The sequence below is a fragment of the Natator depressus genome, chromosome 2 (assembly GCF_965152275.1).
Source record: "Natator depressus isolate rNatDep1 chromosome 2, rNatDep2.hap1, whole genome shotgun sequence".
Classification (NCBI taxonomy): domain Eukaryota; kingdom Metazoa; phylum Chordata; order Testudines; family Cheloniidae; genus Natator; species Natator depressus.
This window is the reverse complement of record NC_134235.1, coordinates 31,362,069-31,379,041: the sequence shown is the minus strand read 5'-3', so window position 1 is coordinate 31,379,041 and position 16,973 is coordinate 31,362,069. Positions and strand designations below refer to the sequence as shown.

Below are 16,973 nucleotides of genomic sequence, written 5' to 3'. Positions count from 1 at the left end.
CTGAGATTTCTGGAATTATCTAAATATTTGCTTGAGTGTTACTTCTGGAATAAATGATTCCCCGGGCAAATAATGACAAAAACAATGGACAAATGCCCAATAAGGTGGCAGTATGATACACATAGATAATTACATAAGATTAGCTCAGCACGGTATATCTGTAAATTAAGGTGATGTTAGGGGTGGTTTATTTGTAGCTCCCCCTAAGCAACCACTGTTATGCTACTCTTCTGTGTAAATGCTATACGGATATTATCTTCATAAAATCAGTGAGAATTGTTAGGAAAAGAGGAATGATGTTACTTATATATTTAATTAAAAATATCCTTTCAAATGGCTGGGAACCATCAAGTTGTACATATAAGTAGCTTATGTAATCACATGGACTAATTCCTGTTACCCTTGTACTTCCTCCCACTTCCCTCTTATTGTTTCTTCATTACACTCACTCACTATATATTTCAGAGTAGCAGCCGTGTTAGTCTGTAGCTGTAAAAAGAAAAGGAGTACTTGTGGCACCTTAGAGACTAACCAATTTATTAGAGCATAAGCTTTCGTGAGCTACAGCTCACTTCATCGGATGTATCTGATGAAGTGAGCTGTAGCTCACGAAAGCTTATACTCTAATAAATTGGTTAGTCTCCTAAGGTGCCACAAGTACTCCTTTTCTTTTCACTGTATATTGTGTTCAATTACATTATGAGTTTCTTGGGATAGGGGCCATATCTCCCTGAGTGAGAGAATCAGCAGAAACTCTTGCAAAGACAGGGTGTAGGGAGTGGACCTGCCTTACACCAAGAGAGAGACGGGGAAAGCAGAGCTAAACAAGCATTGCCTCAATCCCCACAGGCAGAGGGAAGGGAGTGGAGCTCAACTATCTCTCTCCATTTCAAGAATATTTTCTCCTGCCAGTTAGGAAGAGATTTCAATCACATTCCACCAAGAAAGGTCTGGTATGGTTGGTGAGAGGAGCTTGAAAGTACTTTCTGTGGCACAGGAAACCAAGAATCAAGTACCACCTCAACTACTGCCTCTCGCACAGTGGAGATCTGGCACGTCACAAGAGCTGATGTGCTTGAGCTCTCAGGACAAGGGTTACAACCTTACTAGAGGAAGACATATTGTGAACTCACCTATGTACTGACCCTGACAGCCACAAAATAAGCAATCTGCCTGCATGAAGAAGGCAATCATAATGAGGATAAAATAATGTTTCTCTGGAATGAATGGGTGGGGATATCAAAGATATAAATATGGAGAAAACATGTGTTCTTGTTGCTCAAAGGACTATCACAATTAAAAAAGTAGTTTATTTAAATATGCAAAGCAAGCCAGTCTGCAAAGACTTATCTCAAATGGAGTCAGCTTCCCATTGTTAGTAAGAGACTATCAACTTTATGTCATACTATAATGCACATGTAATAATTTGAAACAACAAAATTAGTTAATGTGTCAAGTAACTTAATAATCTTACATGTACAGGGGCCTTTATCAAAAAAGATTTCCAAAGTGCTCTACAAATATTACCTTTGGCTATATTCATATCCATATAACTTTCATTCAACAGACTGTATTTTTCTTGCAGCTTTGACGACTCATGTGCTCTACTCACTCTACTCCAAACAACCCCACCCCACTAGGGCACTTGATTTAAACAAAACAAAAAACAAAAACTCAACCCAACAATCTAAGATAGGAAGAAAGTGAATTATCATATCTAGTTGGAACTGTAGGTGGAATTTAAAATAGAAGATACCTTCCCAAACTGGAATCTGGGGCTTCACCTGAGCTAGTCCACCCCAATGCTTTGCAATAAGTACCTAGGGCTTGATTTTAAGTCCACTGTAGTTAATGGGAAAGCTCCCATTAGGGTGACCAGATGTCCCAATTTTATATTTGGGGCTTTTTCTTATATAGGCTCCTATTACCTCCCCACCCCCGTCCTCATTTTTCACACTTGCTATGTGGTCACCCTAGCTCCCATTGACTTTAATGGTGCAGGGACGGTCGGGTCCTTAGAAATCTCTAATGAACGTAAGTGATCAGAGACTTCATTTTAACCCTCATTTGAGAGATATCACCTTGGGTTGCAGAGTGCCTTCTAAAACCATGTTAGGTAATTGATTCAGAGCTCAAAAGGAACAGACCTTGTCTACTGAATCCTCAACTCCACTTATTAGAGTAAAAAGAATGAGGAGTACTTGTCTCTAAGGTGCCACAAGTACTCCTCGTTCTTTTTGCTGATACAGACTAACACGGCTACCACTCTGAAACTTATTAGAGTGTAATAGTACAGCTAAAACATTTCACCATTCGGTAAAAAACTCATACTAACAATTATGTTTAACTCTCAACTCCACAATGGAAAAAAGGAAGAAAACAAGCCCTTTGAAAAGGCAAACACAAAAAAGCAATTTAAAAAGGAGGTAAACAGTAGTGATGCATAACATTCCCCATACCCCAATTTCCCTTACTTGGGATGTCACATAATCCTCATACCAAGGACCATGTGGTCCAATGATGTTCACACTTATTAAATCTATTATTTCACATTTTATTAAGTTAAAGTTAGTGTCTGAAAACAATAGTAGCCAAATTACCCTCTTGGATGCACACATAGAGCTCTCATTAAAATCACACACACCCAGATGCACACATTTGAGGGTGCACTTATGAGCAAAGGGACAGATATTTAAAGGTATTTAGGCACCTAAACATACAGATAGGTGCCTAGCTGAATGTTTGAAAACAATGGGAGTTAGGCACCAAAGCACTTTTGAAAATCCCCCTAGGTTTCAATCTGCATCTTTAGATGCCGAAATACCTTTAAAAATCTGGCCTTAAGAGACTTGATACGTAAAAAAAACATGTGTTGAAAGAAGTTAAGCAAAGCTCTTTCTATCCCAGTCCCAGAATGATTTATAGGGATGTGTCACATAGGAAGAAAAACAAAAATATGTGCAACTTCTTCTACATAGAAAAATTTGCATTTCAGCACATTTCACATCACATCCAGTCTTAAAAAAATTCTATCAAGGTCTCATATTATTACGTTGTCACTAAAAAGATCCACTATTTACTGCTGTTCAAATCTTGCAATTAATCATATATAAAGGGACCAGTTGTTTTTCTGTTCACCAGCTACATAAACAAAATCCTCTGTGCTGCTTGATGAGAACTTTTAAATACACGGTACATATTGAAGAGAAATTAACAAAATGAAGCAATCTAAAATGTACTTACCTGGTTTTACAAGGTTTGTCTTTGTTTCCTTCTTATATCGCGCAGACTGTGGGTTTCCTTCCCCCACTGTTCCAGCATTACATTTCTTTTTGGTATAGTCTCCATCACTGCCTGTAGAAAAACTAATTGGACTGTTTCCAGTATCAGAAGGAGTCTTAATGGGAGATACTGATTGGCTACTAGGGCAGCCAGTGTCATCTGAAAAGACAAAAAATGAACACAAGATTTGTTAACTAATAAGTCAAATGAAGATGGCAGAAAACTTTTGGACTATACCACATACAAATCAGAAACAGCCTTCTCTAAGACACGCAACCTGTGCACAAAGATAAGGCCCACTTTGTTCCTGCATTCCTGCACCCAAGAGATGAACGCACCATTTTGTAGGTGCAATATGGTTCTTGGATACCTAAGTGTTATAAAATGCCACTGTAAATATTTGTTTCCATAATTCTGTGAAAGAACAAAATCAGAGACAACTTCTGAAAACCCGGAGCCAAGATTAAACTCCTCTTACTCAGCATGGTAATGGAATATTATAACATGAAGTATACAAATTAAGAAATGTGTTAAAATAAAAATTGATTTGTGTGCATGTGTCATACATAGCCAAGTTCTGACTGTGCACCTCCTGTATGAATGGAACTATGGGCCAAGAGTGAGAATGAGGCAGCTTTTCCCCCACAGATCCTTCGTACCAGAACTACAGAAGGGCCTTCAAGTCCAAGGGCCTAAGCTGTGTGGCTACAGCTGACCAGATTGAGAGTGCACTATCAACACAGACCCATTTTGGTGACAGTATGTCCTACTGACTATACAATAGTCTAAGGCCTTAACACGCTTTGCTAGAATGCAATTCAATGCCCATACCAAATACTCTGGACGACTCATTTATTTGGGTCTTTGACGCACACTTGTCTACAGCAAAACATCACTGCGTATAATATAATGTATACTGTCAATTTTAATGATTTACTATATTGTACAATGCATCTATGGTTGCTTAAGTATTTTGGTTGGGCATTTTTGTCTCTGTAATGGATAATTACAACTGAAATATTTGTTTTGCTTTGGTATTTTTCTGGGTTTTTTACTGAGCAACTCTAGTATTTTATTATCCTATAAATATCTACAATATGATCAGCCAACTGATCCAGAATATTCATTCATTAGATTGCTTCAATCAATGTACACTCGATATGCATGTCATTCAGAAATGTAATGATCATTTTACTGAAAACAGTAAACATGCCTCAGCATAAATTATTTTTCTTTTAAAGCAACTTTTTTCATTTTTCATTTCCAGAAAGTGGCTGTCTGATACCTGGCACTAAAACTGCTGCACCATATGAACAGTACTTCTGTGTAAACCAGCATTAGTGTGCATACGCGTTAGCTTTCATCTCCTGGAGATACAGAAATGGTGGTTTATTCAAAGTTGTACAAACACAATAAAACTACTAGCACTCAAATACAAGTCATAGTAAAAAAGTATCCAGTACAGATAGCCAAACATATTTAAGAAAAAAATCCTTCCTACTAGAAAAGGAGTACTTGTGGCACCTTAGAGACTAACCAATTTATTTGAGCATAAGCTTTCATGAGCTACAGCTCACTTCATCGGATGCATACTGTGGAAACTGCAGAAGACATTATATACACAGAGACCATGAAACAATACCTCCTCCCACCCCACTCTCCTGCTGGTAATAGCTTATCTAAAGTGATCACTCTCTTTACAATGTGTATGATAATCAAGCTGGGCCATTTCCAGCACAAATCCAGGTTTTCTCACCCTCCGCCCCCCCCCCCACACACACACACAAACTCACTCTCCTGCTGGTAATAGCCCATCCAAAGTGACCACTCTCTTTACAATGTGTATGATAATCAAGTTGGGCCATTTCCAGCACAAATCCAGGTTTTCTCACATACACACACACACACACCCCTCCAAAAACCACACACACAAACTCACTCTCCTGCTGGTAATAGCTTATCCAAAGTGACCACTCTCCTTACAATGTGTATGAAAATCAAGGTGGGCCACTTCCAGCACAAATCCAGGTTTTCTCACACACACACACACACACCCCCTCCCCAAAACACACACACACAAACTCACTCTCCTGCTGGTAATAGCTTATCCAAAGTGACCACTCTCCCTACAATGTGCATGATAATCAAGTTGGGCCATTTCCAGCACAAATCCAGGTTTTCTCACCCCCCCCCCCTCCAAAAACCACACACACAAACTCACTCTCCTGCTGGCAAGAAACTTCCTGAAAAAGCACAAGATCAAATCCGTACAGACACACCCCTGGAACCCCGACCTGGGATATTCTATCTACTACCCAAGATCCATAAACCTGGAAATCCTGGGCGCCCCATCATCTCAGGCATTGGCACCCTGACAGCAGGATTGTCTGGCTATGTAGACTCCCTCCTCAGGCCCTACGCTACCAGCACTCCCAGCTACCTTCGAGACACCACTGACTTCCTGAGGAAACTACAATCCATCGGTGATCTTCCTGATAACACCATCCTGGCCACTATGGATGTAGAAGCCCTCTACACCAACATTCCACACAAAGATGGACTACAAGCCATCAAGAACACTATCCCCGATAATGTCACGGCTAACCTGGTGGCTGAACTTTGTGACTTTGTCCTTACCCATAACTATTTTACATTTGGGGACAATGTATACCTTCAGATCAGCGGCACTGCTATGGGTACCCGCATGGCCCCACAGCATGCCAACATTTTTATGGCTGATTTAGAACAACGCTTCCTCAGCTCTCGTCCCCTAACGCCCCTACTCTACTTGCGCTATATTGATGACATCTTCATCATCTGGACCCATGGAAAAGAAGCCCTTGAGGAATTCCACCATGATTTCAACAATTTCCATCCCACCATCAACCTCAGCCTGGTCCAGTCCACACAAGAGATCCATTTCCTGGACACTACAGTGCTAATAAACAATGGTCACATAAACACCACCCTATACCAGAAACCTACTGACCGCTATTCCTACCTACATGCCTCCAGCTTTCACCCTGACCACACCACACGATCCATCGTCTACAGCCAAGCTCTGCGATACAACCACATTTGCTCCAACCCCTCAGACAGAGACAAACACCTACAAGATCTCTATCAAGCATTCTTACAACTACAATACCCACCTGCGGAAGTGAAGAAACAGATTGACAGAGCCAGAAGAGTTCCCAGAAGTCACCTACTACAGGACAGGCCTAACAAAGAAAATAACGGAACGCCACTAGCCGTCACCTTCAGCCCCCAACTAAAACCCCTCCAACGCATTATTAAGGATCTACAACCTATCCTGAAGGATGACCCAACACTCTCACAAATCTTGGGAGACAGGCCAGTCCTTGCCTACAGACAGCCCCCCAACCTGAAGCAAATACTCACCAACAACCACATACCACACAACAGAACCACTAACCCAGGAACCTATCCTTGCAACAAAGCCCGTTGCCAACTGTGCCCACATATCTATTCAGGGGACACCATCACAGGGCTAATAACATCAGCCACACTATCAGAGGCTCGTTCACCTGCACATCCACCAATGTGATATATGCCATCATGTGCCAGCAATGCCCCTCTGCCATGTACATTGGTCAAACTGGACAGTCTCTACGTAAAAGAATAAATGGACACAAATCAGATGTCAAGAATTATAACATTCATAAACCAGTCGGAGAACACTTCAATCTCTCTGGTCACGCAATTACAGACATGAAGGTCGCTATCTTACTACAAAAAAACTTCAAATCCAGACTCCAGCGAGAAACTGCTGAATTGGAATTCATTTGCAAATTGGATACTATTAATTTAGGCTTAAATAGAGACTGGGAGTGGCTAAGTCATTATGCAAGGTAGCCTATTTCCCCTTGTTTTTTCCTACCCCCTCCCCCCCGACGTTCTGGTTAAACTTGGATTTATGCTGGAAATGGCCCACCTTGATTATCATACACACTGTAAGGAGGGTGGTCAGTTTGGATGAGCTATTACCAGCAGGAGAGTGAGTTTATGTGGGGGGGGGTGAGAAAACCTGGATTTGTGCTGGTAATGGCCCACCTTGATTATCATGCACATTGTAGGGAGAGTGGTCACTTTGGATGCGCTATTACCAGCAGGAGAGTGAGTTTGTGTGTGTATGGGGGTGGGGATGGGGTGAGAAAACCTGGATTTGTGCTGGAAATGGCCCAACTTGATTATCATACACATTGTAAAGAGAGTGGTCACTTTGGATGGGCTATTACCAGCAGGAGAGTGAGTTTGTGTGGAGGGGGGGGCGGAGGGTGAGAAAACCTGGATTTGTGCTGGAAATGGCCCAGCTTGATTATCATATACATTGTAAGGAGAGTGATCACTTTAGATAAGCTATTACCAGCAGGAGAGTGGGGTGGGAGGAGGTATTGTTTCATGGTCTCTGTGTATATAATGTCTTCTGCAGTTTCCACAGTATGCATCCGATGAAGTGAGCTGTAGCTCACAAAAGCTTATGCTCAAATAAATTGGTTAGTCTCTAAGGTGCCACAAGTACTCCTTTTCTTTTTGCGAATACAGACTAACACGGCTGTTACTCTGAAACCTATCCTTCCTACTGTTATTTGAATGACTCCTGAATACTCACCTCTTTTGTGATGCCCACAATAAATGACTTATTTATTTAAAATATATAGTATATTAAAAAGCCCTGAACCATGATGTCACTTTAAGCCCAGAAATATCCCATGTCCCAGAGAACTCAGTCTCTTATTTGTTCTTTCCAAGAGTAAAATAAAGCCAGTATTTTTCACTATTCATTTGCACTGTGCATTCATCTTGTATTGTCTTCATGAATAAAACTCCCCACCACACGCTATAATATGAAACACCCAGATGTACCTATACCTTAACTAAGTACACAATCATATTTCTGTAACCACTGTTACACTGCAGTTTGCTCATTGTCACGTCTATAATTCAGGTCTGCTTCTGCAATAAGCTCTGCATGGGGACCAGCTGAAAACCATTTCTACCCAGAGAAGGAGGGTGGAAAGAAAGGGCTAGAATGTGTAATGTTACTGTCTGACTGAGAGTAAGGAGCAGCACAGACCTAGCCTCGGATCAGACCAGAGAATGGTTATTAATCATAATTCCTCTCTTGCTCCCACTTTGTTTTGGGAGGGGAGTAAAGTTATTACATCCTTTTTTCTGAAGTATCTTATTCCCGCTATGTGCCCGGTCAGTTACCCTGGCTGATGAGAGCACTCTCTAACCCTTTCCACCCACTTGCTTGCAAGAGTGAGTCTCAGACAAACTGTCTTTGCTCTTCCCACTGTGGCTGGAACAACCAGCCCTTTACACTGCCAAACAGGGAAGTAAGAAGGGGCCTACTTCTCCATACTCCCTGCGCAGCTGAGTAAGAAATATAACAGTCTAGCCAGAGGTGAAAGTAAGCCGGTACACCCTGGTATGATGTACTGATTATGTTGGATCATATTAAAGAAGTTCTGTATTAAAATCACAAATGAGTTTGATTCCCCATAGTTTAAATTCCAGGGTATTACTAATTAAGAGGTCTCTTGGGTTTTGGTACTGTTTCTCTCCCTCTATGTGTGAAACTTGCAAGCTGCTAATTGTGTTAGTACATTCTAAGACAGAGTCTGTTCTCAAAGCAATTCACAGAGACTCAAAGCAATACTCTAACAACAGAAACAGCACCCAGAGACTCCTCGCCCTTTTGTTGTATTAACAATTGTGATTAAAATAGAGATAGAGGATGTATGTGGATGGATGCTTGGTGTGGATAATAACTGAATGATCAGGGAGGTGCCAGCCTAAGAATCCAGTGTCCATCGGCTGAAGAAGGCGTCAAGTGGAAATAACCAGAGGACCCCCGGAGGGCAGACTGGAATCCACCCAACAGCCTCAAGAATGGGAGAACCAAAGAACAAGATAACATCTAGCAGCACGGAGCCGTCAGGAATGTGCCATCTGCTGATTGATTCAGCAACAGCATGATGAAGCAATTCCCACAGACTGGCCTAGGAAGAAATTCCTATAAAAAGAGACTCTAAAAAGTGAGAACTTTGGGGTCTGATTCTGCAAACCAACTTCCAGGAGCATCAGATGAGCATCTGACAAGGCCCTGCTCCCTCCTCATGTCCAGGCCACCTGGCCAGTGGCTTGGCATGAGCAACTCTAAGGCTGGTAACTATGATGACAACCTTGCAGAACCTCTGTGTGTGTGTGTGTGTGTGTGTGTGTGTGAATGTGTGAATAAATATGAGATTGAATGGAATGTTATAGCTATAACTAACTGCTTACTATGATAACAACCTTGCAGAACCTGTGTGTGTGTGTGTGTGTGTGTTTGTATGAATGAATGAGTGAATAAAGATGAGATTGAATGGAATGTTACAGCTGTAACTAACTGCTCACTATGATTCTTTCTGTATTCACAATAAATGTGGTATTTTGCCTTTTTCCCTTTAATAAGATCCTGCTGGTTTTTAATTTATTGGTACAACATTTTGGTGGAGAATTGCGAAAGGGGGAATATTGGTAAAAAACCTCAGTTATTGTAAATATTGGTGTGCACACCGCCAGCTCTAGTGAGCTAGGCATTTCTATTAGGTTAACCAGACCTGCTGGCCTCCGAGAAGGTAGCAGGGGACCTGCTGGCCTCCGAGAAGGTAGCAGGAAAAACAGATTAAACCAGACCTGCTGGCCTCCGAGAAGGTAGCAGGGGACCTGCTGGCCTCCGAGAAGGTAGCAGGGAAGAACAGATTAAACTAGACCTGCTGGCCTCCGAGAAGGTAGCAGGGAAAACAGATTAAACCAGACCTGCTGGCCTCCGAGAAGGTAGCAGGGGACCTGCTGGCCTCCGAGAAGGTAGCAGGGAAGAACAGGTTAACCGGACCGGCTGGCCTCCGAGAAGGTAGCAGGGAGAAATAGGTTAACCAGACCTGCTGGCCTCCGGGAAGGTAGCAGGGGACCTGCTGGCCTCCGGGAAGGTAGCAGGGGAAAAACGCATAGATTAAGCTATGATTTCAGAATCTTGGCTGTGTCACTTGCTAAGTAATACCAGCAGTGACAAAGAGATTGATATATCCATGTTAAGATGTTTAAAAGAAAACAGGGTAAGCCAGTACCAGAGGGAGGAATGGAGTCAGAAGGAACTCCAACCTCACCTTTTGTTAAAGAAATTACACCTTTTAAACAAAACCTTCAATAATTTGGGCACAGTCCTTGGACTAAACAAGCCCTAGCTGATGTCTGCACTATTTCGGACCTGGAGGATAGATTGGCTCAGTATATCCTCATATACAAGCCTTCTAGTGCTGCCAAAAGAGATGCAGCAGCAATTTGGTTGTTGTGTGAGGCATGTAAGGATTGTTCCCTCTGCTTGTCTTCACATAAAGAGGAAAAGGCACAAACGGAAAAGGGAGCAGACAATTCGAAGGTGCTGGCTACAAATACCCAAAGCCAGCTGAAAATAGTGAAAGAGGCACTCCAGGAATACAAAAAGAGTGAAAAAAGTTAACTCTGCAGAGGCTGGAGGGAGGCAGGTAAAGGGGGAGAAGGTCCTATGTATGGCACCCCCAGGCATAATTACAAAGAGAAAGAGTAAAAAAAAAAAGTTAACTCTGCAGAGGCTGGAGGGAATTAAGCAGCTAAACTTTGTGAAAATGTTAAAAAGGAAAAAAAAAAGTGTTAGAGAAAGAGCATTCTTGGTTTCTTTGCAGCCATTCTGAGGGAAAAATGGGCCCTTTTCCAAAGGAATGTCTGTAAATTAGCCAGGCAAAAGAAACTGATTAAAATCATTTGACTGGACAATTTAGTCAAATTTGCTAAAAGAACATAAGGGGGTTCTATTGGAACTTAACTGCCTCAAATGTATAAAGGGAATGTAAGATGTAAAAAAACAGAGCAACGTGGAAGGGATGTTAAAGAAAAGAAAATGTGTATGTATCTATCTGTGTGTGTGTAAATATGTAAAGTTCTAAGGACCAGTTGGTTTTGTTTTTGTTTTAAATAATGCCACTAAAAATCCATTTGACTCTTTAATTCAAAGTTGCAAAACTGACAGACCTTTTTGCTAGACACAGGTAATTAGTGCTGTTTGGCTTTGGGATTTGGCATTCAACCCTTAAAAGGTAACTCAATGCTTTACAAAATTTAAAATGTTTTTAAGTTGTGGCTGCAGCTGGGCAGTCAAAATCAGGAGAATATAAAAAAAAAATTTTCTCGATTCTTTTTGTTTGTTTGTTTGTTTTTGTAACAAAATAACAGATGAGAGTTGTAGAAAAAAAAAAATTAAAAAAACAGTGCCTCTCTGAAGCAACAGCAGGGGTGAGGTGCACAAAACAAAAAGAAGCAATGTGAGAAACACTGAGTCTTAAAATGGCTCTGAGTAATCAGACTGTCACTTTGATAAAGGTACATGAAACCTCTGCAAGCAAAAAAAAGGAATAGTGACACCTTATGTAAAAATGGATCTGGATAATGTTATAGAAGTTAAACTCTGGAAGGAATGTGCATTTGCCCCAGAACATGTGCAGGGTATATTGTAGAAGGGGCAAAAGAAATGCAAACATACCATGCTACTTAATTAAAATGCTATTAGGGCTCCAAAGGGAGCCACAATAGGTTGGGTTTTCTTTTTCAGATTGCTGTGTGTTTTGGAAGCAGAAGTTAAAAGTAATCAAAACTCTGGTGAAAGCTGATTGTGTCCCTTTTAAGATAGAGTCTCTGAGCTGCTGATGGCTTTAAATCCAAAAGCAGGAAGCTTCTGTGAAAATGCAAATTACCTAAATGATAAAGGAAGGAAAGAACTAGCAGCACAAAGGAGCTGCAGATAAAGGACACACCTGGTCAGCAAACAAATTGCCTAAATAAAAGGCATGGGATAACAAGATAATTTTAATAAATTTAATGATAATAAGTATCCCTGTAACAACGTATAGTGTGTATGATTTTTGGAAAAACCCTTTAAGGTCGTATGGTAATGATGCTTCTCAGTTATTACCTGTAAATAAAACTTAAAGCTTAACACAGCAGGAAAAACATTATAAACTTGGTCTGCTGTATAAGAAGGAAAACTCAGGGATTTAATGACTAAACAGTGGGATAATTTCCCCATAACCCTTAAAAGATAAAAGCCATTGAAACCTGGCCCACCTATAGAACAAAAACAGGAAAATGTGGGGGCAATTCCTCTGTTTTGCCTGCAATCAGCAAGGGTATTTGTAAAAGAAATATTTTAAGCAATAATCTGCCACCCCAAAAGGGGTAGAAACATGTTCTTTTTGTCTTTCAGAAAAATCAGGAAAAGCTGATGCCAGCTGAAAAGTAACCCAATACCATGAATCTACTGTCACAATAGAAATTGTGTTTTGTGTTCTATGTTTTGTCTTGTGTTTTGTCTTGTTGCTAGCACTGTTGTGTGTTAAAAAAAAAAAAAAAAGATACTGAAGACCTGCAGGAACTTAAAAATAAATTAAGCTCTCTGTCCCAGCTACAGGACAGCCTGATACAAAAACAAGTACATGCCAACGTAGACTTGGTCCAAATTGGTCTGGGTAACCTAAAAGGCCGATGGAATCTTTAGTAATGGCTTAATACTACCACATGGCTTATCCATTAAAAAAAAAAATATTAGAAATAGGAAACTACACAGCCATAGCTCTGGGATGTACTGAAATGCAGATACTTGCACGAGCTACTTTGGAACACAAAATGTTCTGCGTCATATTGGGAAATATTAAGGGTTTGATGCATTTGTTAAAACAAAGAAAGAGATCATTGTTTGACACTTATCAACATGAATGGATGCAATATGTTTCCAGTATTGTGAAACCAGACTTGTTAATGGGAGAAATTGTTGTCAAAATTGCACACCAACAGTCCCTGGAGGCAAAGGTATTGAAGGTTAACCCACTCCCCATATTACACATGGGATCCTTCTGGCTACCCTGGACCTTGAGCCAGTGGGCTGGGGAGGGAGGGAAGCTATTGGACACTAGAGGTTGTATCGAATGGACTCCTCAAAAGTGGGTGTGCCTCACCTTGCCTGTTGCCCCAGAACCTTGTAGTAAAGATACATCACTAGGATCATGTATGTGGCATGAATTGGAATCACAAACTCAAATTGCCTCACAGTACCTTCTCTTGAATAGGCTACATAGAAAGTGACACTGACGATTATAAATCTTAGTGTCAAAAGGGGGATTATGTTGGATCATATTAAAGAAGTTCTGTATTAAAATCACAAATGAGTTTGATTCCCCATAGTTTAAATTCCAGGGTATTACTAATTAAGAGGTCTCTTGGGTTTTGGTACTGTTTCTCTCCCTCTATGTGTGAAACTTGCAAGCTGCTAATTGTGTTAGTACATTCTAAGACAGAGTCTGTTCTCAAAGCAATTCACAGAGACTCAAAGCAATACTCTAACAACAGAAACAGCACCCAGAGACTCCTCGCCCTTTTGTTGTATTAACAATTGTGATTAAAATAGAGATAGAGGATGTATGTGGATGGATGCTTGGTGTGGATAATAACTGAATGATCAGGGAGGTGCCAGCCTAAGAATCCAGTGTCCATCGGCTGAAGAAGGCGTCAAGTGGAAATAACCAGAGGACCCCCGGAGGGCAGACTGGAATCCACCCAACAGCCTCAAGAATGGGAGAACCAAAGAACAAGATAACATCTAGCAGCACGGAGCCGTCAGGAATGTGCCATCTGCTGATTGATTCAGCAACAGCATGATGAAGCAATTCCCACAGACTGGCCTAGGAAGAAATTCCTATAAAAAGAGACTCTAAAAAGTGAGAACTTTGGGGTCTGATTCTGCAAACCAACTTCCAGGAGCATCAGATGAGCATCTGACAAGGCCCTGCTCCCTCCTCATGTCCAGGCCACCTGGCCAGTGGCTTGGCATGAGCAACTCTAAGGCTGGTAACTATGATGACAACCTTGCAGAACCTCTGTGTGTGTGTGTGTGTGTGTGTGTGTGTGTGAATGTGTGAATAAATATGAGATTGAATGGAATGTTATAGCTATAACTAACTGCTTACTATGATAACAACCTTGCAGAACCTGTGTGTGTGTGTGTGTGTGTTTGTATGAATGAATGAGTGAATAAAGATGAGATTGAATGGAATGTTACAGCTGTAACTAACTGCTCACTATGATTCTTTCTGTATTCACAATAAATGTGGTATTTTGCCTTTTTCCCTTTAATAAGATCCTGCTGGTTTTTAATTTATTGGTACAACAGCAAGAGCCGGTGCGCCGTACCGGGGTGGATCGGCTTCCCCAGGCGCAATTTAAAGGGCCTGCAGCTCCCAGCAGCAGCTGGAGCCCCCGGCCCTTTAAATTGCTGCCAGAGCCCCACTGCCGGAGCCCTGGGCTAGCGGCGGCGGGGCTGGGGCGACAATTTAAAGGGCCTGGGGTGGTAGTGGCGGCCGAGCCCTGGGCCCTTTACATCGTCCCCGGAGCCCCGCCGCCACTTCCCCAGGGTTCCGGCAGGCTCCGGGGACGATTTAAAGGGCCCGGGGCAGTAGTGGAGGCCAGAGCCCCATCCCTGGAGCCCTGCTGCTGGAGCCCTGGGGAAGCGGAGGCGGGGCTCCGGGGACGATTTAAAGGGCCCAGGGCTCCAGCCGCCGCTACCGCCCAGGGTCCTTTAAACTGCTGCCAGAGGCCCCGGCTGCCGCTGTTACACCGGGGAGGGGGAAGGAGGCACTTGCCGGTATGGGGTGGGCCGGGGCTGGCTCTAACCTCCCTCAGCCCTGCCCCCTCCCCTGGGGTCCCACCCCTTCCGGGGACCAGAGCCGGCCCCAGCCCAGCTCCGTACCGGTAAGTCCCAAGACTTACTTTCACCCCTGAGTCTAGCCCAAAAGTAACAGCAGCCAGTCCGAGTTAGTTCTGGGGGGCTTTGCCTGCTTCTAGCAATGTTGCTGAGTCAGGAGGACAACCATATCTACTTTGTGAATTACCTGCAAGGCCTACAGGTGAAAAGTGTTTGCTAGCAGTCTATTCCAAGTTAACTAAGAGACTGAGTAGGTGCCTACCTGACCATGCTGCAAACTTCATTAGCTAACACCTGTGACTGCAGCAGATAAATTAAGTTCCATACTGAATTTGTTTGTCTTCTTTTGGCAATTCTGAAGGTACCTATTTCCTACCCCGCAAATAGTCTCAGTTCCTCATAAGATAATGAGACAGTTAAAAGATCTATGAAACCTTTCAGTCCAGTGCCCTGCTCACACAAGGTTCTTCCTTACATTATCTTGTTCTTTATTTTACTAATTCATATAAATCTAATGATCAAATTCAAAATGCAGAGGATAGAAGGTAATTTTCTCAAGATCACTACTAATTTTATTCTGTGAATTAGACAGCAGGACTCACCAATTTTTACCTCATAAACACAGAAAGAGTATGCACAATTTATCTACTGGACATGGATTGGTTCTGCTGAGTGAATTCTTGAATTCTGTTTAAGCAACAAATTTTGCTATTTCTAGAAACACCCTCTCTTCCGAAGCATACAAAATTTACAAAACCTTAACGCTATATTTAAAATATAGTTTAGGCACAAAGTATTTTAAACACCAGGGAGAAACTCTACTTTAAAGTATCTCAGGAGCTGATGAAATCCTGTGAAGGTGCGTTAGTTTAAAACAAACAAAAGACCCCTACCCACAACTCTGAATTAAAGCACTAAAAACAAAAGCAACAAATGTGGAAAACCAACAACAAATGTAGGAGATAAGAAAGCAGATTAGCAAAAGAAAATACACGTTTTGATCAGCAGACAGTTAATACAGCCTCTGATAATGTACTGCTTTCACGTCCCCATTACAATTAATTTGATTAAGCTCCACAGCTTCCATTGTGATATGACACTTATCAAGGGAACAAAGTGAACTTGGCACTAACAACAATAAGTCTTCTCTAGTCATATCATTTCTGACCTTTAGACACTTCAACAACCAAGTCAGAGTTTTAACTTCAGCTGCAGAAAATGAATGGTTTTATTGTACTCCTCTTTCCTGTTACTGTTTGTTATTTGTAACAAGCTATACACCTAAGGCTTCTGTGTGAACTTGTAATTTAATCATTAGTATGGAAAAAGTGAACCTCTAAACATTTTCTGGATCTAGTTCATGCTGCCAAAGAGACATTTTTTCCTTAGATGTATCAGATGTACCTTTCAATGCAGTGTCTTCTACAGGATCAAAATGTTCAGTACTGCCAAAAGTAGCAGCTGCACAAGCAACAGTACTGTCTATCACAAGGGGCAAGATAACCTCAGCTGCGAGTTGAGAATGTACCTCTGCTAATCAGTTTGCAGCTGACCATCCTATTAAAAAAATGGAAGGGGAAGGAAAAACACTGGAAGGGGTGTACATTTGCCATCACTTTCAGCCCCCAACTAAAACCTCTCCAACGCATCATCAAAGATCTACAACCTATCCTGAAGGATGACCCATCACTCTCACAGATCTTGGGAGACAGGCCAGTCCTTGCTTACAGACAGCCCCCAACCTGAAGCAAATACTCACCAGCAACCACACACCTCACAACAAAAACACTAACCCAGGAACCTATCCTTGCAACAAAGCCCGTTGCCAACTGTGTCCACATATCTATTCAGGGGACAACATCATAGGGCCTAATCACATCAGCCACACTATCAG

The 16,973-nt window shown here is 41.8% G+C and overlaps 1 protein-coding gene across 3 annotated transcripts in view; it reads right to left on the bottom strand.

Annotated features, from left to right (window-relative positions):
- SYBU (syntabulin) overlaps positions 1-16,973 on the bottom strand; it is an 84,590-nt gene that overhangs the window by 29,740 nt on the left and 37,877 nt on the right. For all 3 annotated transcript variants that reach the window (XM_074943932.1, XM_074943931.1, XM_074943933.1), the window contains one exon: positions 3,244-3,441. In XM_074943932.1, coding sequence (XP_074800033.1) covers positions 3,244-3,441 — 198 coding nt within the window. The remainder of the gene's footprint in view (positions 1-3,243; positions 3,442-16,973) is intronic.